At 34.7% G+C, this 25,998-nt stretch overlaps 3 protein-coding genes across 18 annotated transcripts; all 3 read right to left on the bottom strand.

The window, feature by feature from the left end:
- Positions 1-2,017: 2,017 nt before the first annotated feature.
- LOC115419982 (uncharacterized) lies at positions 2,018-7,964 on the bottom strand. 6 transcript variants are annotated; one of them, XM_030135077.1, is made up of 14 exons: positions 7,710-7,964; positions 7,444-7,470; positions 6,963-7,235; positions 6,532-6,822; positions 6,117-6,416; positions 5,655-5,705; positions 5,411-5,488; positions 5,211-5,285; positions 4,822-4,923; positions 3,400-3,418; positions 2,990-3,021; positions 2,850-2,887; positions 2,635-2,691; positions 2,117-2,307 (listed from the first exon to the last, which is right to left on the bottom strand). In XM_030135077.1, exons 1-14 carry the CDS (start codon positions 7,741-7,743, stop codon positions 2,236-2,238), a joined length of 1,449 nt encoding a protein of 482 aa, XP_029990937.1. In that variant the 5' UTR covers positions 7,744-7,964; the 3' UTR covers positions 2,117-2,235. The 6 variants fall into 6 exon arrangements, with proteins under 6 accessions (XP_029990934.1, XP_029990935.1, XP_029990937.1 ...); XM_030135079.1 differs by having other exon boundaries at positions 2,168-2,307; positions 2,640-2,691; positions 7,710-7,963; XM_030135074.1 differs by lacking the exon at positions 3,400-3,418 and having other exon boundaries at positions 2,018-2,307.
- A 2,037-nt stretch (positions 7,965-10,001) lies between these two features.
- Positions 10,002-16,163, bottom strand: LOC115419980 (uncharacterized). Of its 6 annotated transcripts, none has more exons than XM_030135070.1 (14): positions 15,909-16,163; positions 15,643-15,669; positions 15,162-15,434; positions 14,730-15,020; positions 14,315-14,614; positions 13,852-13,902; positions 13,608-13,685; positions 13,408-13,482; positions 13,019-13,120; positions 11,597-11,615; positions 11,168-11,199; positions 11,028-11,065; positions 10,813-10,869; positions 10,002-10,482 (listed from the first exon to the last, which is right to left on the bottom strand). In XM_030135070.1, exons 1-14 carry the CDS (start codon positions 15,940-15,942, stop codon positions 10,411-10,413), a joined length of 1,449 nt encoding a protein of 482 aa, XP_029990930.1. In that variant the 5' UTR covers positions 15,943-16,163; the 3' UTR covers positions 10,002-10,410. The 6 variants fall into 6 exon arrangements, with proteins under 6 accessions (XP_029990930.1, XP_029990928.1, XP_029990931.1 ...); XM_030135072.1 differs by having other exon boundaries at positions 10,343-10,482; positions 10,818-10,869; positions 15,909-16,162; XM_030135068.1 differs by lacking the exon at positions 11,597-11,615.
- A 409-nt stretch (positions 16,164-16,572) lies between these two features.
- On the bottom strand, positions 16,573-24,310 carry LOC115419978 (uncharacterized). 6 transcript variants are annotated; one of them, XM_030135058.1, is made up of 14 exons: positions 24,114-24,306; positions 23,848-23,874; positions 23,368-23,640; positions 22,936-23,226; positions 22,521-22,820; positions 22,058-22,108; positions 21,814-21,891; positions 21,614-21,688; positions 21,225-21,326; positions 19,804-19,822; positions 19,384-19,415; positions 19,244-19,281; positions 19,029-19,085; positions 16,573-18,697 (listed from the first exon to the last, which is right to left on the bottom strand). In XM_030135058.1, the coding sequence occupies exons 1-14, from the start codon at positions 24,145-24,147 to the stop codon at positions 18,626-18,628; spliced, it is 1,449 nt and encodes a 482-aa protein (XP_029990918.1). In that variant the 5' UTR covers positions 24,148-24,306; the 3' UTR covers positions 16,573-18,625. The 6 variants fall into 6 exon arrangements, with proteins under 6 accessions (XP_029990918.1, XP_029990916.1, XP_029990915.1 ...); XM_030135060.1 differs by having other exon boundaries at positions 18,558-18,697; positions 19,034-19,085; positions 24,114-24,303; XM_030135056.1 differs by lacking the exon at positions 19,804-19,822 and having other exon boundaries at positions 21,814-21,885; positions 24,114-24,310.
- Positions 24,311-25,998: the final 1,688 nt, after the last annotated feature.

Here is a 25,998-nt window from a genome sequence, read left to right as displayed (position 1 = left end):
TAGATAGATAGATAGATAGATAGATAGATAGATAGATAGATAGATAGATAGATAGATAAACAGCCAGTGGTAGCTTTTGTTACAATGATGATAGCTTTTTTTTTTTTTTTATCACATTGTTATTGCTTTTCTTGAAGAAAAAAGAAAAAAATGTTTAACACAGCAGATTTACAATACATTTCATGCATGTATGATATGTTAAGATAAATGATGACCCCAGTGAGTAGCGGATTTGTGTTCTCCTCAGTGTTAAACTAAGCTATGCTAAGCTAACTAGCTGTAACTGTGAGTTCAGTGTGTAAGATTCAGATATTTTTTTATTCATGCACAGAGAAAGAAACATACATATACATGAGCATTTTACAACAGATATACATGAAAGGGAACCCCAAAGAAGCAAGAGTGCTTATAGATAGGGGATCCAAGCAACCAACAAATAGAATACAAACTCAATTGAATCAAAATAAACAGAATACAATATCCATACCTATGTTTCTATGAGTATATAATCTCCAGAAAATAAGGACAATATTTCTGTTATGTAGAAAAGGCACTGATATGTGAAGAGTGAATGTCCCACCTTCATGTTGAACCACCTTGTTTTGCTGAATTTTATTGTCTTTTCTTTTCTTTTTTTTTTTTTTTTTTCGTAACAAGCAGTAACTCTGAGGTGCCTTAAAAGCTCCTACCAAGAAGGGACCGGGGCTATTTTTTCTTTAAATATACAACCCAGAACAGACCAAACACCTACTCCAAGGAGGGTCTGTCATGTTTTTAGTGGCCACAGCTGGAGTAGCTGGGGGTTTTCAGTCTGCATCTTCACCACTAGATATCACTATCATACATTAAGCATTTAAGGAAGTCACATAGTTTAACAATAAGAAAACAGATTCCCAAGAGAATATGAACACAGCAGTTATAGTTTTGTGTCAGTCGGTTGCTAATTCATAATCCTATATGACTGACATAGTTGAAAAGCCAAGTGGTGTTTGGCCTCCTACTCCAGTCCTTGTGGTGCAAAACCCAGAGGTGGAGGCGACTAAACAGAGATGTAATGGACTGAAAAGGACTAAACTTGATTATCTGTGACATCAGAGTGGGTTAATCAACTGCTTCCTGTTAATTCTAGAGTCCTGAAAGTGTATCTCACTCAAGGCAACTTGGCAATCCTGCAAAAATCCTCCAATCATGTAACAATGACAAGTAAAAACAACTCTGATTGGCTGCAGGGCACAAAAATGCACCCAGAATGAATCTTACATTCTCCAATGAGAGCACAGCCTTGTATCACCTGCTCAGCAACAGTTTTAACAACCACGTATACACTGATCAGTCCATCACCCTGAAACCAGGAAGTGAACATAGTCATGCAGAAGTTAAAGTTCACTTACAAACAACATGACTAAATGTTGATGTGAACTATAGGAGACAGGATGAGTATTATAAGACAGTAAATTAACATGTAATTTTAATTTTCCTGAAAATAATATGGTTAAACAGCTCTTCTACAAGTAATTTTAAGTGGCTTGTTAGAGCCATAATGCAAATTAGTGTAAATAGTTTAAATTTATAAGGTACAATGTTTAGGTTGAAAGTTCAAAGAAATAACTGTCACCTAATTTGTAGCATTAATCTTTAATATGCTTGATATGAATATCTGCATTGTGTTACTTGTTAAAGCAGTAAGCTGCATCAGCCAGTAGGGGGGTCAGAGCGCAACAGTCTTTGACTGTGACTACAAGGCTTTACTGATCTCCTGTAATGGATGAAAGATTCTTTATTTTTTGCAATATTTTTGTTGCAATGTGAATCATTTCTTCAGTAAATACTTCAAACTTTCAAAGAAGTCTCGCGTCAATGACTCTAACTCAAGAACTGGACACAAAACGGAGTTTTAAGAAACTGCACCTACAGGCTCTTCCTATGGAGCAGCACTCAGATCATCTTATCATTTAATCTAACTTGCATTTAAACTAATAGACAAAAATACTTTATATATTTATTTTAATTTCTTGCTATAATTACGCACAGTTTTTATTTTTCTTAGTCATGTTGTCATTTGATGTCTTCTTATTTACATCTATTACAAATCCAATGAAGTAAATACAATTTACAATTATATAAATGTGTTTTCTAATGATTAACATCTATTAATTTACATATAAATGACAACATGTACAAACTGTTTTCTTCTTTGCAAAATAAAAACAAGACACAGTGATTGGATTTGACGTCTCAGTCCTGCACACGGTGGGTCTGGACTGATGAGCTCCCTCCTCTGGTGTGATTCTGATTGTATTTGTTATCCTAAAAAAATAGTGAACCAGATATTAACAGGTTTTTTTTTCTGCATGGTGTTTTCATTAAAATCATTACATCTTATATGCCAATTTTTGAGATCCAGTTTACAATATACAGTTTACCAAATAAATTTTATGATAATATATATATTTGATGTCCGCTGTCCATCAGTCACTGAAATATGCATTGATGAACAAACATTACATTATTACACACATATTTTTAGATAAATCTAACTATTGAGCTCCCACTGCTGGTTAAAACTATTTATATTGTATGCATACTAAGAAATAGCAGCCACTAGATGTGTTTAGACTGAAATGAAAAAATCACCTTACCAGTAATCTTTGATTCATAGGTGACAACACTGTAAATTTCATCATAATCAGCCTGCAAATTGTGTCAAACAGAGGGGAAAAATACTCTGATTAATATAGAAATTAGTGAAACATAATGACTGTATATTATATTATTCTAAGGCATGATTTTTAACAAAGCAAGGAATTTTAAATCTTTTAATAGGATGGATGTAGAGGAGATTATATTACCATTCCAAAGTTGTCACCTGGCACATATCCACAGTCATCTGAAACAGCAAAATCAAGAGACACAATATATAACATTAAACTAAATAAACTGTATTAAAATCAGTAATGTTATATAGACATGTTGTTGAAGCATTACGTACATTTGCATTCATCAGCGATGCTGCTCCTTGACCTAAATGTTAAAAAAGAAAGAAAGAAAGAAAGAAAGAAAGAAAGAAAGAAAGAAAGAAAGAAAGAAAGAAAGAAAGAAAAGGGACATTCATTTAAACAGAAGATGAGGAATTTGCAAATATAGAAAGGATAAAGCATATTAGTCTTGTCCAACATCTATATAATGTAATTCTTGAGTCTGTTACATTGATTCAAGTCAAATTGTGTAGAAACAAGGGGAGATGTGTTTCCATCAGTGTATTATAATAACAGGATATTGAAAGGAAAGGAAAGGAAAGGAAAGGAAAGGAAAGGAAAGGAAAGGAAAGGAAAGGAAAGGAAAGGAAAGGAAAGGAAAGGAAAGGAAAGGAAAGGAAAGGAAAGGAAAGGAAATTGTCACCTCAGGGGTCCACAATTCTCTAAAAAAAAAAATACAAGAAAAAAAATGCAGTGAACACAAAAGACTACCATCCCACTGGGAACTTTTAATTAAATAACTGTTCAATCACATCATTATCACTAAGATAAAAACACCATCATGTGCAAAAGAACTTTTGGGATTTCTGATTTATTATTAATAGAGATGGCCAGTTATTTACTTATTGAAGTCAAATAATTAAATCAATTTAAGTTCATTAGTCTTGGTTAATAACAAAAACCAAAATAATTAAAGCTACAAACAGCATTAGGTGGGACCTCGTGCAGTTCGTTCCACCTCCCGTCACCATCGACACCTCAGCTCTTCTCAAACCTCTGTGTCCCAGCTCCAGCCCCCACCCTTTCATGTCCATCCTCCTTTCATCCCTACAGAACATCAGAACCCCTCTGCTGAAACCACTATCACCTTTTAATGAGGCTTTTATTTTGAAAAACCCTACTGTGTCTGTGTGCGTGTCTGTGAGAAAGCATCATATTTAATTAATTAAAATTGTACAAACAGTTGAGTGGTTGGTCATAAAAATCAAGAAAAGTTATTACTACTCATTATTTAGCTTCTTTAATGAGGCTTTTATTTTGAATAACTCTACTGTGTGTACGCTGTACTCTGTATACAAAATGTCACATACCTTCAATCAGCCAATCAGCTTTTAGCATTCTGTTCTCATCTGTGCCTGTACGTTTGTAACATGGCCCCTTATGGAGCAGATGTGCGTCTGTTAAATTCAGTGACAAACCACCTCTCAAACAAACTGCGATAACTCCATAACCGTACATCCTATCTGAAAAATTTTTTCACATGAGGCTTATGGAAAGTCTTTTGAACTTATCACTGTATAAGTTGTAAATATGTTATAATATATGCTGAAAAACACATCCAATGTTTCATATTGTTTGAGATACTGTTTGTCATGGGAACCAAAGACACATTAAATAGTGACTGTTTTCTGTAGAAGCCATGTAGTTTGTTTTTTTTTTTGTTTTTTTTTTGGTGAGTTTGTGATGCTGGCCACAATATTCCCCTCTATTTTTTGTAGTATTTTAATAAAGAGACTGAGAGACATTATGCTTAGTACAACCATGTAAAAATAACAATGGCCAGGACTTCTGCACAGTACCGTATGCAGTACTCTGGCACTAATAGTACCAGAGGCATTAGTTTTACATCTCTATGAAATAAAACATAAATTGTCTGTATCAACCATCACAAATATAAATTCAACTCTACTGTTTTGACTGAGTAATTAGCTGATCACATAGTTTTGCATATCCCTATTATTTCTACACTGAAAACAGCAGTTAAAGGATTCCAACATTTGTGTTATCAATAAAAACAAAAAGTAGCATGTGATGTAATATATGATTAGAAATATCTGGTTCTCACCAATACATTTCTGAGCGAACAGAGCCATCAATCCCAGCAAGACGACGCCCACAGATCCCTCACAAACACCTACAACTACCAGCAAATTCCACATCCATGTTTCTGTTTTTAGAAAAATAAAGTCAGTCTCACTTTTTCCAGAAAGTAAAAAGATTTTCTGTCAATTTATGGCATCTATCCCGTGATATTATAGTAATATACAATAATATATGATATATCAAATACATGATGCCAGTTTTTGGTGAACATGTTTAAAACAATGAAAAATAGAACAAAATTTTAAATGTTAATAAGAAGCATCATGTGTGAAGTATTCTGTTCTCATTTCTCAACTGAGCATGTGAAGTAGGTTGAGGCTGAGTATTTGATGCTGTTGTTGTGAATCTCACCTGTAGGTTTGTGTTCTGATGTTGGATATGGAGGAGCAGCAGAGGTCAGACTGATGGTGGGATCAGTCATTATTTCTAAAAGGACACAAACAAATGCATGAGCCGGTGTAGTAGGCTGAGGTGACTGATCTAATAAATAGTCACAAACATTTATAACATATATAACATTTTATTGCATCTGCTCTTGTTCAGAATCTTACCTGTAGTGTTGTATTCTGATGTTGGGTTTAGAGGAGATGCATCAGAGGTCGGTATGTTTGTGAAATCAGTCACTAGTTCTCAAGGACAAAAAACAGAAGTAAAGTCAATTTTTATCATATACATTTCTTCTCTAGAAGTGCTATTGTCACATGGTTAATAAATAATCAGAGCATCTCATGGACAGGAGTTACAGGATCAAAAGTACCAGGTCAGAAAACAGTGGACATGTAGAGTGGATCCTACCTGGTGTCATTGTGAGACCTGGTTTCTTGTTGGACTCTGTGTTGACAATATCTAACAATTAAAAAAAGGAAACACTGATCGGTGTCTGTCAATTTAGAATGGATTGAAATATCTTGCATAAAAATGAAATGCTATTTATATTATTTGTCTTATCTTTTCTTTGAATTTGACTTTTGTTATACAGTATATGCTGTAAATTTCACTCAATTCACCAAAAAAAGTGACTCTAAACTGAAACAGTTCACAGTTAGACGTCTAAATAACTGTATTTGTATTAATCACAGATACAGTGTGGCCATAAAATGCCATTTTGATTATGTTTTTAACCATTTTAATTGACATAAGTACATTTTTGTAGATACAGTATTTGATAGTTTTCCATTTCATATATTTACCTGCAGCTCGTTTTAGAAATAGAATCACATACAGTTCAGTCTCTGCAGCGTCTGAATGGTGACTTACCAGTCAAACTGAATCCATCACTACGAGGAGACACAGAGCTGTCTGACAAACTGTAATCACAGCTCACATCTTTCTTCTGGACTACATCAAGGTATCTCAACAATTCATTCACTGGGATAAAAAACTGGCAGATCCTCTGTTTGTTTGAGGTCTTTCTTCCCCAGGTAGTTGCTGTTATTTGGGGACGAGTTGATTCTCCAAAGTACAGGTTACATCGTGTGTCATCCTTCACAGATCCAGGTAGTGAACACACAATGACAAAACTTTCATCACGATGAACAGTTATGTGTGGTTTTTGACCTAAAAAATATAAGCAGTTTAGTATAAATGACAATGAATAAGCTGTTGGAACAAACTAGTACAGTCACTGACAGAAGAATACCTTCAAAGATAAAAGAAACATTAGAACACTTACTTTGTACAGTGACAGATGTAAAGGCACTGTGAGGAGACGGAGAATCAGCCTCCCCGTGGTTTACAGTGTAATAACATTTTAGTTTAACTTCAGCAGGAAGATGTTTATTCACCATCAGTTCAGCCCCTTTCAGTGTCTGTACACATGATGAGTCTCCTAAAATTCTTCCACTTAATGTGTAGAAATAACACCTGGATACAGACACAGATGAAGGAGTCTGACAGTTTAATGTAACTGAGTCTGTCTCTGCGATCACTGGAGGATCAATGATCAGTGTAGGTGGAAAAAGAGCTGAAAATGAAAAAAGGTTGTGTCAAATACTTGCACTGTATTTACTTTTTAAGTAATAGTTAATTTAGAGTACACAGTTATAGAGTACAGAGGTTCATATCCATATTAAAACTCAACTTGTTGCTTTTGCTGATACTTACGTTGAATGGTGATGGAGAATGAGTCACTGTGTGGCGATGCAGATGTTTGAAGGTAAAAACATTTTACTTTAATCTCAGTTGGTGGACTTTGTTCCACAATTGACAACAGCTCAGTTCCTGTCAGTTTCTTCAGACATGAAAACTGTTTAGCAGGTTTTCCTCCAATAATGTAGAAACACTCAGATACAGGTGATGGAGTCTGACAGTTTAATGTAACTGTGGCTTTCTCTGTGATCACTGGAGGATCAACCAACAGTTTAGGTGCACGAAGAACTGAAAGATTAAAAATACATAGATTTAATACCTGTATGATCACTTAATGAATAGAAAATGTGATTTAAATGTGATCAATGGAGGTTATTGTACTATCAGACTATAGAACTGCAAAGAAATATTAAAACAAAATAATATTAATAGACTACAATAATACAATTATAGCAGTACATCAGACTTTGTAAAGTCAAGTCAAGAACTTACATACCTTGTCCTTTTACTTCAAAAGCTAAATCTGTTGGGGAAAAAAATCAAAGAAATACAAAAATGTACTTTTTTTTCACACAGTTTGCAAAAATCATTCATTCTAATATAACAGCCATATACATTATTTGACTTTAGTAAAGTTATACAACTATGTTCCGTTTTTGCTGAAAACAGTCAGAGATGTTTTATGCTTCATAGAGACACAATTTGAGTTTGATCAAATGGATCTGTTTTGAAAGTGAAAATCAAATAAGAGATTAAACTCACATGTGAGGATGAGTATCAGCAGATGTCCAGCCATGATAAAAGCATAAAAATGTAAATGTCCTGAAGTCCTTTAAAAGCTAAACTGGTTTTTCTGACTACACAAACTACAGATCACTTTTCACTCTCCGATTCACTCAGGAAAACCACAGACAGAGCTGAAAAATGACTCCCACACAAGTGACACCACTGACAAGACCCAATAAGTACTTTGTATTTAGATCAACTGTAGTGTAGTGATGAGTGTTTCACACACAAAACTAAAGACTGTTCATCACCTTCCCCTTTCTTCTTGCTTATTGTTTGTCTGGACGGACGGACGGACGGACGGACGGACAGACAGACAGACAGACAGACAGACAGACAGATCTGATAGATAGATAGATAGATAGATAGATAGATAGATAGATAGATAGATAGATAGATAGATAGATAGATAGATAGATAGATAGATAGATAGATAGATAGATAGATAGATAGATAGATAGATAGATAGATAGATAGATAGATAGATAGATAGATAGATAAACAGCCAGTGGTAGCTTTTGTTACAATGATGATAGCTTTTTTTTTTTTTTATCACATTGTTATTGCTTTTCTTGAAGAAAAAAGAAAAAAATGTTTAACACAGCAGATTTACAATACATTTCATGCATGTATGATATGTTAAGATAAAATGATGACCCCAGTGAGTAGCGGATTTGTGTTCTCTCAGTGTTAAACTAAGCTATGCTAAGCTAACTAGCTGTAACTGTGAGTTCAGTGTGTAAGATTCAGATATTTTTTTTATTCATGCACAGAGAAAGAAACATACATATACATGAGCATTTTACAACAGATATACATGAAAGGGAACCCCAAAGAAGCAAGAGTGCTTATAGATAGGGGATCCAAGCAACCAACAAATAGAATACAAACTCAATTGAATCAAAATAAACAGAATACAATATCCATACCTATGTTTCTATGAGTATATAATCTCCAGAAAATAAGGACAATATTTCTGTTATGTAGAAAAGGCACTGATATGTGAAGAGTGAATGTCCCACCTTCATGTTGAACCACCTTGTTTTGCTGAATTTTATTGTCTTTTCTTTTCTTTTTTTTTTTTTTTTTTCGTAACAAGCAGTAACTCTGAGGTGCCTTAAAAGCTCCTACCAAGAAGGGACCGGGGCTATTTTTTCTTTAAATATACAACCCAGAACAGACCAAACACCTACTCCAAGGAGGGTCTGTCATGTTTTTAGTGGCCACAGCTGGAGTAGCTGGGGGTTTCAGTCTGCATCTTCACCACTAGATATCACTATCATACATTAAGCATTTAAGGAAGTCACATAGTTTAACAATAAGAAAACAGATTCCCAAGAGAATATGAACACAGCAGTTATAGTTTTGTGTCAGTCGGTTGCTAATTCATAATCCTATATGACTGACATAGTTGAAAAGCCAAGTGGTGTTTGGCCTCCTACTCCAGTCCTTGTGGTGCAAAACCCAGAGGTGGAGGCGACTAAACAGAGATGTAATGGACTGAAAAGGACTAAACTTGATTATCTGTGACATCAGAGTGGGTTAATCAACTGCTTCCTGTTAATTCTAGAGTCCTGAAAGTGTATCTCACTCAAGGCAACTTGGCAATCCTGCAAAAATCCTCCAATCATGTAACAATGACAAGTAAAAACAACTCTGATTGGCTGCAGGGCACAAAAATGCACCCAGAATGAATCTTACATTCTCCAATGAGAGCACAGCCTTGTATCACCTGCTCAGCAACAGTTTTAACAACCACGTATACACTGATCAGTCCATCACCCTGAAACCAGGAAGTGAACATAGTCATGCAGAAGTTAAAGTTCACTTACAAACAACATGACTAAATGTTGATGTGAACTATAGGAGACAGGATGAGTATTATAAGACAGTAAATTAACATGTAATTTTAATTTTCCTGAAAATAATATGGTTAAACAGCTCTTCTACAAGTAATTTTAAGTGGCTTGTTAGAGCCATAATGCAAATTAGTGTAAAATAGTTTAAATTTATAAGGTACAATGTTTAGGTTGAAAGTTCAAAGAAATAACTGTCACCTAATTTGTAGCATTAATCTTTAATATGCTTGATATGAATATCTGCATTGTGTTACTTGTTAAAGCAGTAAGCTGCATCAGCCAGTAGGGGGGTCAGAGCGCAACAGTCTTTGACTGTGACTACAAGGCTTTACTGATCTCCTGTAATGGATGAAAGATTCTTTATTTTTGCAATATTTTTGTTGCAATGTGAATCATTTCTTCAGTAAATACTTCAAACTTTCAAAGAAGTCTCGCGTCAATGACTCTAACTCAAGAACTGGACACAAAACGGAGTTTTAAGAAACTGCACCTACAGGCTCTTCCTATGGAGCAGCACTCAGATCATCTTATCATTTAATCTAACTTGCATTTAAACTAATAAGACAAAAATACTTTATATATTTATTTTAATTTCTTGCTATAATTACGCACAGTTTTTATTTTTCTTAGTCATGTTGTCATTTGATGTCTTCTTATTTACATCTATTACAAATCCAATGAAGTAAATACAATTTACAATTATATAAATGTGTTTTCTAATGATTAACATCTATTAATTTACATATAAATGACAACATGTACAAACTGTTTTCTTCTTTGCAAAATAAAAACAAGACACAGTGATTGGATTTGACGTCTCAGTCCTGCACACGGTGGGTCTGGACTGATGAGCTCCCTCCTCTGGTGTGATTCTGATTGTATTTGTTATCCTAAAAAAATAGTGAACCAGATATTAACAGGGTTTTTTTTCTGCATGGTGTTTTCATTAAAATCATTACATCTTATATGCCAATTTTTTGAGATCCAGTTTACAATATACAGTTTACCAAATAAATTTTATGATAATATATATATTTGATGTCCGCTGTCCATCAGTCACTGAAATATGCATTGATGAACAAACATTACATTATTACACACATATTTTTTAGATAAATCTAACTATTGAGCTCCCACTGCTGGTTAAACTATTTTATATTGTATGCATACTAAGAAATAGCAGCCACTAGATGTGTTTAGACTGAAATGAAAAAAATCACCTTACCAGTAATCTTTGATTCATAGGTGACAACACTGTAAATTTCATCATAATCAGCCTGCAAATTGTGTCAAACAGAGGGGAAAAATACTCTGATTAATATAGAAATTAGTGAAACATAATGACTGTATATTATATTATTCTAAGGCATGATTTTTAACAAAGCAAGGAATTTTAAATCTTTTAATAGGATGGATGTAGAGGAGATTATATTACCATTCCAAAGTTGTCACCTGGCACATATCCACAGTCATCTGAAACAGCAAAATCAAGAGACACAATATATAACATTAAACTAAATAAACTGTATTAAAATCAGTAATGTTATATAGACATGTTGTTGAAGCATTACGTACATTTGCATTCATCAGCGATGCTGCTCCTTGACCTAAATGTTAAAAAAGAAAGAAAGAAAGAAAGAAAGAAAGAAAGAAAGAAAGAAAGAAAGAAAGAAAGAAAGAAAGAAAGAAAGAAAGAAAGAAAGAAAGAAAAGGGACATTCATTTAAACAGAAGATGAGGAATTTGCAAATATAGAAAGGATAAAGCATATTAGTCTTGTCCAACATCTATATAATGTAATTCTTGAGTCTGTTACATTGATTCAAGTCAAATTGTGTAGAAACAAGGGGAGATGTGTTTCCATCAGTGTATTATAATAACAGGATATTGAAAGGAAAGGAAAGGAAAGGAAAGGAAAGGAAAGGAAAGGAAAGGAAAGGAAAGGAAAGGAAAGGAAAGGAAAGGAAAGGAAAGGAAAGGAAAGGAAAGGAAAGGAAATTGTCACCTCAGGGGTCCACAATTCTCTAAAAAAAAAAAATACAAGAAAAAAAATGCAGTGAACACAAAAGACTACCATCCCACTGGGAACTTTTAATTAAATAACTGTTCAATCACATCATTATCACTAAGATAAAAACACCATCATGTGCAAAAGAACTTTTGGGATTTCTGATTTATTATTAATAGAGATGGCCAGTTATTTACTTATTGAAGTCAAATAATTAAATCAATTTAAGTTCATTAGTCTTGGTTAATAACAAAAACCAAAATAATTAAAGCTACAAACAGCATTAGGTGGGACCTCGTGCAGTTCGTTCCACCTCCCGTCACCATCGACACCTCAGCTCTTCTCAAACCTCTGTGTCCCAGCTCCAGCCCCCACCCTTTCATGTCCATCCTCCTTTCATCCCTACAGAACATCAGAACCCCTCTGCTGAAACCACTATCACCTTTTAATGAGGCTTTTATTTTGAAAAACCCTACTGTGTCTGTGTGCGTGTCTGTGAGAAAGCATCATATTTAATTAATTAAAATTGTACAAACAGTTGAGTGGTTGGTCATAAAAATCAAGAAAAGTTATTACTACTCATTATTTAGCTTCTTTAATGAGGCTTTTATTTTGAATAACTCTACTGTGTGTACGCTGTACTCTGTATACAAAATGTCACATACCTTCAATCAGCCAATCAGCTTTTAGCATTCTGTTCTCATCTGTGCCTGTACGTTTGTAACATGGCCCCTTATGGAGCAGATGTGCGTCTGTTAAATTCAGTGACAAACCACCTCTCAAACAAACTGCGATAACTCCATAACCGTACATCCTATCTGAAAAATTTTTTCACATGAGGCTTATGGAAAGTCTTTTGAACTTATCACTGTATAAGTTGTAAATATGTTATAATATATGCTGAAAAACACATCCAATGTTTCATATTGTTTGAGATACTGTTTGTCATGGGAACCAAAGACACATTAAATAGTGACTGTTTTCTGTAGAAGCCATGTAGTTTGTTTTTTTTTTGTTTTTTTTTTGGTGAGTTTGTGATGCTGGCCACAATATTCCCCTCTATTTTTTGTAGTATTTTAATAAAGAGACTGAGAGACATTATGCTTAGTACAACCATGTAAAAATAACAATGGCCAGGACTTCTGCACAGTACCGTATGCAGTACTCTGGCACTAATAGTACCAGAGGCATTAGTTTTACATCTCTATGAAATAAAACATAAATTGTCTGTATCAACCATCACAAATATAAATTCAACTCTACTGTTTTGACTGAGTAATTAGCTGATCACATAGTTTTGCATATCCCTATTATTTCTACACTGAAAACAGCAGTTAAAGGATTCCAACATTTGTGTTATCAATAAAAACAAAAAGTAGCATGTGATGTAATATATGATTAGAAATATCTGGTTCTCACCAATACATTTCTGAGCGAACAGAGCCATCAATCCCAGCAAGACGACGCCCACAGATCCCTCACAAACACCTACAACTACCAGCAAATTCCACATCCATGTTTCTGTTTTTAGAAAAATAAAGTCAGTCTCACTTTTTCCAGAAAGTAAAAAGATTTTCTGTCAATTTATGGCATCTATCCCGTGATATTATAGTAATATACAATAATATATGATATATCAAATACATGATGCCAGTTTTTGGTGAACATGTTTAAAACAATGAAAAATAGAACAAAATTTTAAATGTTAATAAGAAGCATCATGTGTGAAGTATTCTGTTCTCATTTCTCAACTGAGCATGTGAAGTAGGTTGAGGCTGAGTATTTGATGCTGTTGTTGTGAATCTCACCTGTAGGTTTGTGTTCTGATGTTGGATATGGAGGAGCAGCAGAGGTCAGACTGATGGTGGGATCAGTCATTATTTCTAAAAGGACACAAACAAATGCATGAGCCGGTGTAGTAGGCTGAGGTGACTGATCTAATAAATAGTCACAAACATTTATAACATATATAACATTTTATTGCATCTGCTCTTGTTCAGAATCTTACCTGTAGTGTTGTATTCTGATGTTGGGTTTAGAGGAGATGCATCAGAGGTCGGTATGTTTGTGAAATCAGTCACTAGTTCTCAAGGACAAAAAACAGAAGTAAAGTCAATTTTTATCATATACATTTCTTCTCTAGAAGTGCTATGGTCACATGGTTAATAAATAATCAGAGCATCTCATGGACAGGAGTTACAGGATCAAAAGTACCAGGTCAGAAAACAGTGGACATGTAGAGTGGATCCTACCTGGTGTCATTGTGAGACCTGGTTTCTTGTTGGACTCTGTGTTGACAATATCTAACAATTAAAAAAAGGAAACACTGATCGGTGTCTGTCAATTTAGAATGGATTGAAATATCTTGCATAAAAATGAAATGCTATTTATATTATTTGTCTTATCTTTTCTTTGAATTTGACTTTTTGTTATACAGTATATGCTGTAAATTTCACTCAATTCACCAAAAAAAGTGACTCTAAACTGAAACAGTTCACAGTTAGACGTCTAAATAACTGTATTTGTATTAATCACAGATACAGTGTGGCCATAAAATGCCATTTTGATTATGTTTTTAACCATTTTAATTGACATAAGTACATTTTTGTAGATACAGTATTTGATAGTTTTCCATTTCATATATTTACCTGCAGCTCGTTTTAGAAATAGAATCACATACAGTTCAGTCTCTGCAGCGTCTGAATGGTGACTTACCAGTCAAACTGAATCCATCACTACGAGGAGACACAGAGCTGTCTGACAAACTGTAATCACAGCTCACATCTTTCTTCTGGACTACATCAAGGTATCTCAACAATTCATTCACTGGGATAAAAAACTGGCAGATCCTCTGTTTGTTTGAGGTCTTTCTTCCCCAGGTAGTTGCTGTTATTTGGGGACGAGTTGATTCTCCAAAGTACAGGTTACATCGTGTGTCATCCTTCACAGATCCAGGTAGTGAACACACAATGACAAAACTTTCATCACGATGAACAGTTATGTGTGGTTTTTGACCTAAAAAATATAAGCAGTTTAGTATAAATGACAATGAATAAGCTGTTGGAACAAACTAGTACAGTCACTGACAGAAGAATACCTTCAAAGATAAAAGAAACATTAGAACACTTACTTTGTACAGTGACAGATGTAAAGGCACTGTGAGGAGACGGAGAATCAGCCTCCCCGTGGTTTACAGTGTAATAACATTTTAGTTTAACTTCAGCAGGAAGATGTTTATTCACCATCAGTTCAGCCCCTTTCAGTGTCTGTACACATGATGAGTCTCCTAAAATTCTTCCACTTAATGTGTAGAAATAACACCTGGATACAGACACAGATGAAGGAGTCTGACAGTTTAATGTAACTGAGTCTGTCTCTGCGATCACTGGAGGATCAATGATCAGTGTAGGTGGAAAAAGAGCTGAAAATGAAAAAAGGTTGTGTCAAATACTTGCACTGTATTTACTTTTTTAAGTAATAGTTAATTTAGAGTACACAGTTATAGAGTACAGAGGTTCATATCCATATTAAAACTCAACTTGTTGCTTTTGCTGATACTTACGTTGAATGGTGATGGAGAATGAGTCACTGTGTGGCGATGCAGATGTTTGAAGGTAAAAACATTTTACTTTAATCTCAGTTGGTGGACTTTGTTCCACAATTGACAACAGCTCAGTTCCTGTCAGTTTCTTCAGACATGAAAACTGTTTAGCAGGTTTTCCTCCAATAATGTAGAAACACTCAGATACAGGTGATGGAGTCTGACAGTTTAATGTAACTGTGGCTTTCTCTGTGATCACTGGAGGATCAACCAACAGTTTAGGTGCACGAAGAACTGAAAGATTAAAAATACATAGATTTAATACCTGTATGATCACTTAATGAATAGAAAATGTGATTTAAATGTGATCAATGGAGGTTATTGTACTATCAGACTATAGAACTGCAAAGAAATATTAAAACAAAATAATATTAATAGACTACAATAATACAATTATAGCAGTACATCAGACTTTGTAAAGTCAAGTCAAGAACTTACATACCTTGTCCTTTTACTTCAAAAGCTAAATCTGTTGGGGAAAAAAATCAAAGAAATACAAAAATGTACTTTTTTTTCACACAGTTTGCAAAAATCATTCATTCTAATATAACAGCCATATACATTATTTGACTTTAGTAAAGTTATACAACTATGTTCCGTTTTTGCTGAAAACAGTCAGAGATGTTTTATGCTTCATAGAGACACAATTTGAGTTTGATCAAATGGATCTGTTTTGAAAGTGAAAATCAAATAAGAGATTAAACTCACATGTGAGGATGAGTATCAGCAGATGTCCAGCCATGATAAAAGCATAAAAATGTAAATGTCCTGAAGTCCTTTAAAAGCTAAACTGGTTTTTCTGACTACACAAACTACAGATCACTTTTCACTCTCCGATTCACTCAGGAAAACCACAGACAGAGCTGAAAAATGACTCCCACACAAGTGACACCACTGACAAGACCCAATAAGTACTTTGTATTTAGATCAACTGTAGTGTAGTGATGAGTGTTTCACACACAAAACTAAAGACTGTTCATCACCTTCCCCTTTCTTCTTGCTTATTGTTTGTCTGGACGGACGGACGGACGGACGGACAGACAGACAGACAGACAGACAGACAGACAGACAGACAGACAGACAGATCTGATAGATAGATAGATAGATAGATAGATAGATAGATAGATAGATAGATAGATAGATAGATAGATAGATAGATAGATAGATAGATAGATAGATAGATAGATAGATAGATAGATAGATAGATAGATAGATAGATAGATAGATAGATAGATAGATAGATAAACAGCCAGTGGTAGCTTTTGTTACAATGATGATAGCTTTTTTTTTTTTTTTATCACATTGTTATTGCTTTTCTTGAAGAAAAAAGAAAAAAATGTTTAACACAGCAGATTTACAATACATTTCATGCATGTATGATATGTTAAGATAAAATGATGACCCCAGTGAGTAGCGGATTTGTGTTCTCTCAGTGTTAAACTAAGCTATGCTAAGCTAACTAGCTGTAACTGTGAGTTCAGTGTGTAAGATTCAGATATTTTTTTTATTCATGCACAGAGAAAGAAACATACATATACATGAGCATTTTACAACAGATATACATGAAAGGGAACCCCAAAGAAGCAAGAGTGCTTATAGATAGGGGATCCAAGCAACCAACAAATAGAATACAAACTCAATTGAATCAAAATAAACAGAATACAATATCCATACCTATGTTTCTATGAGTATATAATCTCCAGAAAATAAGGACAATATTTCTGTTATGTAGAAAAGGCACTGATATGTGAAGAGTGAATGTCCCACCTTCATGTTGAACCACCTTGTTTTGCTGAATTTTATTGTCTTTTCTTTTCTTTTTTTTTTTTTTTTTTTCGTAACAAGCAGTAACTCTGAGGTGCCTTAAAAGCTCCTACCAAGAAGGGACCGGGGCTATTTTTTCTTTAAATATACAACCCAGAACAGACCAAACACCTACTCCAAGGAGGGTCTGTCATGTTTTTAGTGGCCACAGCTGGAGTAGCTGGGGGTTTTCAGTCTGCATCTTCACCACTAGATATCACTATCATACATTAAGCATTTAAGGAAGTCACATAGTTTAACAATAAGAAAACAGATTCCCAAGAGAATATGAACACAGCAGTTATAGTTTTGTGTCAGTCGGTTGCTAATTCATAATCCTATATGACTGACATAGTTGAAAAGCCAAGTGGTGTTTGGCCTCCTACTCCAGTCCTTGTGGTGCAAAACCCAGAGGTGGAGGCGACTAAACAGAGATGTAATGGACTGAAAAGGACTAAACTTGATTATCTGTGACATCAGAGTGGGTTAATCAACTGCTTCCTGTTAATTCTAGAGTCCTGAAAGTGTATCTCACTCAAGGCAACTTGGCAATCCTGCAAAAATCCTCCAATCATGTAACAATGACAAGTAAAAACAACTCTGATTGGCTGCAGGGCACAAAAATGCACCCAGAATGAATCTTACATTCTCCAATGAGAGCACAGCCTTGTATCACCTGCTCAGCAACAGTTTTAACAACCACGTATACACTGATCAGTCCATCACCCTGAAACCAGGAAGTGAACATAGTCATGCAGAAGTTAAAGTTCACTTACAAACAACATGACTAAATGTTGATGTGAACTATAGGAGACAGGATGAGTATTATAAGACAGTAAATTAACATGTAATTTTAATTTTCCTGAAAATAATATGGTTAAACAGCTCTTCTACAAGTAATTTTAAGTGGCTTGTTAGAGCCATAATGCAAATTAGTGTAAAATAGTTTAAATTTATAAGGTACAATGTTTAGGTTGAAAGTTCAAAGAAATAACTGTCACCTAATTTGTAGCATTAATCTTTAATATGCTTGATATGAATATCTGCATTGTGTTACTTGTTAAAGCAGTAAGCTGCATCAGCCAGTAGGGGGGTCAGAGCGCAACAGTCTTTGACTGTGACTACAAGGCTTTACTGATCTCCTGTAATGGATGAAAGATTCTTTATTTTTTGCAATATTTTTGTTGCAATGTGAATCATTTCTTCAGTAAATACTTCAAACTTTCAAAGAAGTCTCGCGTCAATGACTCTAACTCAAGAACTGGACACAAAACGGAGTTTTAAGAAACTGCACCTACAGGCTCTTCCTATGGAGCAGCACTCAGATCATCTTATCATTTAATCTAACTTGCATTTAAACTAATAAGACAAAAATACTTTATATATTTATTTTAATTTCTTGCTATAATTACGCACAGTTTTTATTTTTCTTAGTCATGTTGTCATTTGATGTCTTCTTATTTACATCTATTACAAATCCAATGAAGTAAATACAATTTACAATTATATAAATGTGTTTTCTAATGATTAACATCTATTAATTTACATATAAATGACAACATGTACAAACTGTTTTCTTCTTTGCAAAATAAAAACAAGACACAGTGATTGGATTTGACGTCTCAGTCCTGCACACGGTGGGTCTGGACTGATGAGCTCCCTCCTCTGGTGTGATTCTGATTGTATTTGTTATCCTAAAAAAATAGTGAACCAGATATTAACAGGGTTTTTTTTTCTGCATGGTGTTTTCATTAAAATCATTACATCTTATATGCCAATTTTTTGAGATCCAGTTTACAATATACAGTTTACCAAATAAATTTTATGATAATATATATATTTGATGTCCGCTGTCCATCAGTCACTGAAATATGCATTGATGAACAAACATTACATTATTACACACATATTTTTTAGATAAATCTAACTATTGAGCTCCCACTGCTGGTTAAACTATTTTATATTGTATGCATACTAAGAAATAGCAGCCACTAGATGTGTTTAGACTGAAATGAAAAAAATCACCTTACCAGTAATCTTTGATTCATAGGTGACAACACTGTAAATTTCATCATAATCAGCCTGCAAATTGTGTCAAACAGAGGGGAAAAATACTCTGATTAATATAGAAATTAGTGAAACATAATGACTGTATATTATATTATTCTAAGGCATGATTTTTAACAAAGCAAGGAATTTTAAATCTTTTAATAGGATGGATGTAGAGGAGATTATATTACCATTCCAAAGTTGTCACCTGGCACATATCCACAGTCATCTGAAACAGCAAAATCAAGAGACACAATATATAACATTAAACTAAATAAACTGTATTAAAATCAGTAATGTTATATAGACATGTTGTTGAAGCATTACGTACATTTGCATTCATCAGCGATGCTGCTCCTTGACCTAAATGTTAAAAAAGAAAGAAAGAAAGAAAGAAAGAAAGAAAGAAAGAAAGAAAGAAAGAAAGAAAGAAAGAAAGAAAAGGGACATTCATTTAAACAGAAGATGAGGAATTTGCAAATATAGAAAGGATAAAGCATATTAGTCTTGTCCAACATCTATATAATGTAATTCTTGAGTCTGTTACATTGATTCAAGTCAAATTGTGTAGAAACAAGGGGAGATGTGTTTCCATCAGTGTATTATAATAACAGGATATTGAAAGGAAAGGAAAGGAAAGGAAAGGAAAGGAAAGGAAAGGAAAGGAAAGGAAAGGAAAGGAAAGGAAAGGAAAGGAAAGGAAAGGAAAGGAAAGGAAAGGAAAGGAAAGGAAAGGAAAGGAAATTGTCACCTCAGGGGTCCACAATTCTCTAAAAAAAAAAATACAAGAAAAAAAATGCAGTGAACACAAAAGACTACCATCCCACTGGGAACTTTTAATTAAATAACTGTTCAATCACATCATTATCACTAAGATAAAAACACCATCATGTGCAAAAGAACTTTTGGGATTTCTGATTTATTATTAATAGAGATGGCCAGTTATTTACTTATTGAAGTCAAATAATTAAATCAATTTAAGTTCATTAGTCTTGGTTAATAACAAAAACCAAAATAATTAAAGCTACAAACAGCATTAGGTGGGACCTCGTGCAGTTCGTTCCACCTCCCGTCACCATCGACACCTCAGCTCTTCTCAAACCTCTGTGTCCCAGCTCCAGCCCCCACCCTTTCATGTCCATCCTCCTTTCATCCCTACAGAACATCAGAACCCCTCTGCTGAAACCACTATCACCTTTTAATGAGGCTTTTATTTTGAAAAACCCTACTGTGTCTGTGTGCGTGTCTGTGAGAAAGCATCATATTTAATTAATTAAAATTGTACAAACAGTTGAGTGGTTGGTCATAAAAATCAAGAAAAGTTATTACTACTCATTATTTAGCTTCTTTAATGAGGCTTTTATTTTGAATAACTCTACTGTGTGTACGCTGTACTCTGTATACAAAATGTCACATACCTTCAATCAGCCAATCAGCTTTTAGCATTCTGTTCTCATCTGTGCCTGTACGTTTGTAACATGGCCCCTTATGGAGCAGATGTGCGTCTGTTAAATTCAGTGACAAACCACCTCTCAAACAAACTGCGATAACTCCATAACCGTACATCCTATCTGAAAAATTTTTTCACATGAGGCTTATGGAAAGTCTTTTGAACTTATCACTGTATAAGTTGTAAATATGTTATAATATATGCTGAAAAACACATCCAATGTTTCATATTGTTTGAGATACTGTTTGTCATGGGAACCAAAGACACATTAAATAGTGACTGTTTTCTGTAGAAGCCATGTAGTTTGTTTTTTTTTTGTTTTTTTTTTGGTGAGTTTGTGATGCTGGCCACAATATTCCCCTCTATTTTTTGTAGTATTTTAATAAAGAGACTGAGAGACATTATGCTTAGTACAACCATGTAAAAATAACAATGGCCAGGACTTCTGCACAGTACCGTATGCAGTACTCTGGCACTAATAGTACCAGAGGCATTAGTTTTACATCTCTATGAAATAAAACATAAATTGTCTGTATCAACCATCACAAATATAAATTCAACTCTACTGTTTTGACTGAGTAATTAGCTGATCACATAGTTTTGCATATCCCTATTATTTCTACACTGAAAACAGCAGTTAAAGGATTCCAACATTTGTGTTATCAATAAAAACAAAAAGTAGCATGTGATGTAATATATGATTAGAAATATCTGGTTCTCACCAATACATTTCTGAGCGAACAGAGCCATCAATCCCAGCAAGACGACGCCCACAGATCCCTCACAAACACCTACAACTACCAGCAAATTCCACATCCATGTTTCTGTTTTTAGAAAAATAAAGTCAGTCTCACTTTTTCCAGAAAGTAAAAAGATTTTCTGTCAATTTATGGCATCTATCCCGTGATATTATAGTAATATACAATAATATATGATATATCAAATACATGATGCCAGTTTTTGGTGAACATGTTTAAAACAATGAAAAATAGAACAAAATTTTAAATGTTAATAAGAAGCATCATGTGTGAAGTATTCTGTTCTCATTTCTCAACTGAGCATGTGAAGTAGGTTGAGGCTGAGTATTTGATGCTGTTGTTGTGAATCTCACCTGTAGGTTTGTGTTCTGATGTTGGATATGGAGGAGCAGCAGAGGTCAGACTGATGGTGGGATCAGTCATTATTTCTAAAAGGACACAAACAAATGCATGAGCCGGTGTAGTAGGCTGAGGTGACTGATCTAATAAATAGTCACAAACATTTATAACATATATAACATTTTATTGCATCTGCTCTTGTTCAGAATCTTACCTGTAGTGTTGTATTCTGATGTTGGGTTTAGAGGAGATGCATCAGAGGTCGGTATGTTTGTGAAATCAGTCACTAGTTCTCAAGGACAAAAAACAGAAGTAAAGTCAATTTTTATCATATACATTTCTTCTCTAGAAGTGCTATTGTCACATGGTTAATAAATAATCAGAGCATCTCATGGACAGGAGTTACAGGATCAAAAGTACCAGGTCAGAAAACAGTGGACATGTAGAGTGGATCCTACCTGGTGTCATTGTGAGACCTGGTTTCTTGTTGGACTCTGTGTTGACAATATCTAACAATTAAAAAAAGGAAACACTGATCGGTGTCTGTCAATTTAGAATGGATTGAAATATCTTGCATAAAAATGAAATGCTATTTATATTATTTGTCTTATCTTTTCTTTGAATTTGACTTTTTGTTATACAGTATATGCTGTAAATTTCACTCAATTCACCAAAAAAAGTGACTCTAAACTGAAACAGTTCACAGTTAGACGTCTAAATAACTGTATTTGTATTAATCACAGATACAGTGTGGCCATAAAATGCCATTTTGATTATGTTTTTAACCATTTTAATTGACATAAGTACATTTTTGTAGATACAGTATTTGATAGTTTTCCATTTCATATATTTACCTGCAGCTCGTTTTAGAAATAGAATCACATACAGTTCAGTCTCTGCAGCGTCTGAATGGTGACTTACCAGTCAAACTGAATCCATCACTACGAGGAGACACAGAGCTGTCTGACAAACTGTAATCACAGCTCACATCTTTCTTCTGGACTACATCAAGGTATCTCAACAATTCATTCACTGGGATAAAAAACTGGCAGATCCTCTGTTTGTTTGAGGTCTTTCTTCCCCAGGTAGTTGCTGTTATTTGGGGACGAGTTGATTCTCCAAAGTACAGGTTACATCGTGTGTCATCCTTCACAGATCCAGGTAGTGAACACACAATGACAAAACTTTCATCACGATGAACAGTTATGTGTGGTTTTTGACCTAAAAAATATAAGCAGTTTAGTATAAATGACAATGAATAAGCTGTTGGAACAAACTAGTACAGTCACTGACAGAAGAATACCTTCAAAGATAAAAGAAACATTAGAACACTTACTTTGTACAGTGACAGATGTAAAGGCACTGTGAGGAGACGGAGAATCAGCCTCCCCGTGGTTTACAGTGTAATAACATTTTAGTTTAACTTCAGCAGGAAGATGTTTATTCACCATCAGTTCAGCCCCTTTCAGTGTCTGTACACATGATGAGTCTCCTAAAATTCTTCCACTTAATGTGTAGAAATAACACCTGGATACAGACACAGATGAAGGAGTCTGACAGTTTAATGTAACTGAGTCTGTCTCTGCGATCACTGGAGGATCAATGATCAGTGTAGGTGGAAAAAGAGCTGAAAATGAAAAAAGGTTGTGTCAAATACTTGCACTGTATTTACTTTTTTAAGTAATAGTTAATTTAGAGTACACAGTTATAGAGTACAGAGGTTCATATCCATATTAAAACTCAACTTGTTGCTTTTGCTGATACTTACGTTGAATGGTGATGGAGAATGAGTCACTGTGTGGCGATGCAGATGTTTGAAGGTAAAAACATTTTACTTTAATCTCAGTTGGTGGACTTTGTTCCACAATTGACAACAGCTCAGTTCCTGTCAGTTTCTTCAGACATGAAAACTGTTTAGCAGGTTTTCCTCCAATAATGTAGAAACACTCAGATACAGGTGATGGAGTCTGACAGTTTAATGTAACTGTGGCTTTCTCTGTGATCACTGGAGGATCAACCAACAGTTTAGGTGCACGAAGAACTGAAAGATTAAAATACATAGATTTAATACCTGTATGATCACTTAATGAATAGAAAATGTGATTTAAATGTGATCAATGGAGGTTATTGTACTATCAGACTATAGAACTGCAAAGAAATATTAAAACAAAATAATATTAATAGACTACAATAATACAATTATAGCAGTACATCAGACTTTGTAAAGTCAAGTCAAGAACTTACATACCTTGTCCTTTTACTTCAAAAGCTAAATCTGTTGGGGAAAAAAATCAAAGAAATACAAAAATGTACTTTTTTTTCACACAGTTTGCAAAAATCATTCATTCTAATATAACAGCCATATACATTATTTGACTTTAGTAAAGTTATACAACTATGTTCCGTTTTTGCTGAAAACAGTCAGAGATGTTTTATGCTTCATAGAGACACAATTTGAGTTTGATCAAATGGATCTGTTTTGAAAGTGAAAATCAAATAAGAGATTAAACTCACATGTGAGGATGAGTATCAGCAGATGTCCAGCCATGATAAAAGCATAAAAATGTAAATGTCCTGAAGTCCTTTAAAAGCTAAACTGGTTTTTCTGAGTACACAAACTACAGATCACTTTTCACTCTCCGATTCACTCAGGAAAACCACAGACAGAGCTGAAAAATGACTCCCACACAAGTGACACCACTGACAAGACCCAATAAGTACTTTGTATTTAGATCAACTGTAGTGTAGTGATGAGTGTTTCACACACAAAACTAAAGACTGTTCATCACCTTCCCCTTTCTTCTTGCTTATTGTTTGTCTGGACGGACGGACGGACGGACGGACGGACGGACGGACGGACAGACAGACAGACAGACAGACAGACAGACAGACAGACAGACAGACAGACAGACAGATCTGATAGATAGATAGATAGATAGATAGATAGATAGATAGATAGATAGATAGATAGATAGATAGATAGATAGATAGATAGATAGATAGATAGATAGATAGATAGATAGATAGATAGATAGATAGATAGATAGATAGATAGATAGATAGATAGATAGATGATTACCAGCCAGTGGTGGCTTTTGTTACAATGATGAGAGCTGGGGTTTTTTTATCACATTTGTATTGATTTCCTTGAAGGAAAATATTGCTAACTAGCGCTGGCCATCTCTGCAACCTGATTGGACACCCCAGGTGCCAGTGCCACCCCAGTTGATTGACAGGTCACTGCACATCTCATTGAAAGATGCGCAATTATTGGAAATGCCAGTGAGAAAGGTAGAATAAACGTCTTTCAACTGAGTGACACATATCAAGAGAACTGACTTTCATGGAATACGGGATGTTTGTAAAAGTTTAATGTAACTGAGTCTGTCTCTGTGATCACTGGAGGATCAATGATCAGTGCAAGTGGAAAAAGAGCGGAAAATGAAAAAAAGATTGTGTCAAATACTTGCCCTGCATTGACTTTTTTAAAGTGATACTTAATTTAGAGTACACAGTTATACAGTATAGAGGTTCATATTCATATTAAAACTCAGCCTGTTCCTCTTGCTGATACTTACGTTGAACAGTGATGGAGAATGAGTCACTGTGTAACGATGCAGCTGTGTTAAGGTAAAAACATTTTACATTAATCTCAGTTGGTGAACTGCGTTTCACAACTGACAACAGCTCAGTTCCTGTCAGTTTCTTCAGACATGAAAAACCTTTGGCAGGTTTTCCTCCAATAATAATAGAAACACTCAGATACAGACACAGATGATGGAGTCTGACACTTTAGTGTAACTGTATAACTGTTCTCTGTGATCACTGGAGGATCAACCAACAGTTTAGGAGGAGGATAATAATAGATTGGATTTCTATAGCGCTTTCCAAGGCAGCCAAAGCGCTTTACATTATTGATCCATTATTCATTCACTCACGCACTGGTGGTGGTGAACTACATCTGTAACCACAGCTGATGGAAGCGTGGCTGCCAGTTCATGCCAAACAGACGCCAACCATCACCAAACATTCATACACATTCATACACCAGTGTGAGTGACAGTGGAGGCAAGGTGGGTGAAGTGTGTTGCCCGAGGACACAAATGCACATGACTAGGTTGAAGTGGGACAGAGCGGGATTCGAACCACTCTGTTATTGGGCGACCCGCTCCACCTCCTGAGCCACAGTCATCCCAATTAAAACAGTACATCAAACTTACATACCTTGTCCTTTCACTTCAACACCTAAATCTGTTGGGAAAAAAAAATGTATGAAAAAAATTAAAGAAATACAAAAAATGCCCACACAGTTTGCTAAAATCATTCAGTCTAATATAACAGCCATGTACATTATTTTATTTGAGTAAAGCTCAACAACAATGTTGTTTTGTTGAAAACC

Source organism: Sphaeramia orbicularis, chromosome 5 (genome assembly GCF_902148855.1).
Source record: "Sphaeramia orbicularis chromosome 5, fSphaOr1.1, whole genome shotgun sequence".
Lineage (NCBI taxonomy): Eukaryota > Metazoa > Chordata > Actinopteri > Kurtiformes > Apogonidae > Sphaeramia > Sphaeramia orbicularis.
Note: the sequence above shows the minus strand (reverse complement) of the source record. Positions and strands in the feature narration are given on the sequence as shown.

Bases quoted from the DNA above. Each gene is read 5' to 3' on its own strand.
- LOC115419982 (XM_030135074.1), bottom strand. From the start codon at position 7,743: ATGGCTGGACATCTGCTGATACTCATCCTCACAT. The intron at 7,471-7,709 runs GTGAGTTTAATC...TTTCCCCAACAG, and splicing joins GCTGATACTCATCCTCACAT to ATTTAGCTTTTGAAGTAAAA. The intron at 5,706-6,116 runs GTAAGTCACCAT...TTTAATTGTTAG, and splicing joins TGATGGATTCAGTTTGACTG to ATATTGTCAACACAGAGTCC.
- LOC115419978 (XM_030135055.1), bottom strand. From the start codon at position 24,147: ATGGCTGGACATCTGCTGATACTCATCCTCACAT. The intron at 22,821-22,935 runs GTAAGTGTTCTA...TATATTTTTTAG, and splicing joins TACATCTGTCACTGTACAAA to GTCAAAAACCACACATAACT. The intron at 21,327-21,613 runs GTGAGATTCACA...TTCTAAAAACAG, and splicing joins ATCAGAACACAAACCTACAG to AAACATGGATGTGGAATTTG.
- LOC115419980 (XM_030135068.1), bottom strand. From the start codon at position 15,942: ATGGCTGGACATCTGCTGATACTCATCCTCACAT. The intron at 13,903-14,314 runs GTAAGTCACCAT...TTTAATTGTTAG, and splicing joins TGATGGATTCAGTTTGACTG to ATATTGTCAACACAGAGTCC. The intron at 13,686-13,851 runs GTAGGATCCACT...TTTGTCCTTGAG, and splicing joins AGGTCTCACAATGACACCAG to AACTAGTGACTGATTTCACA.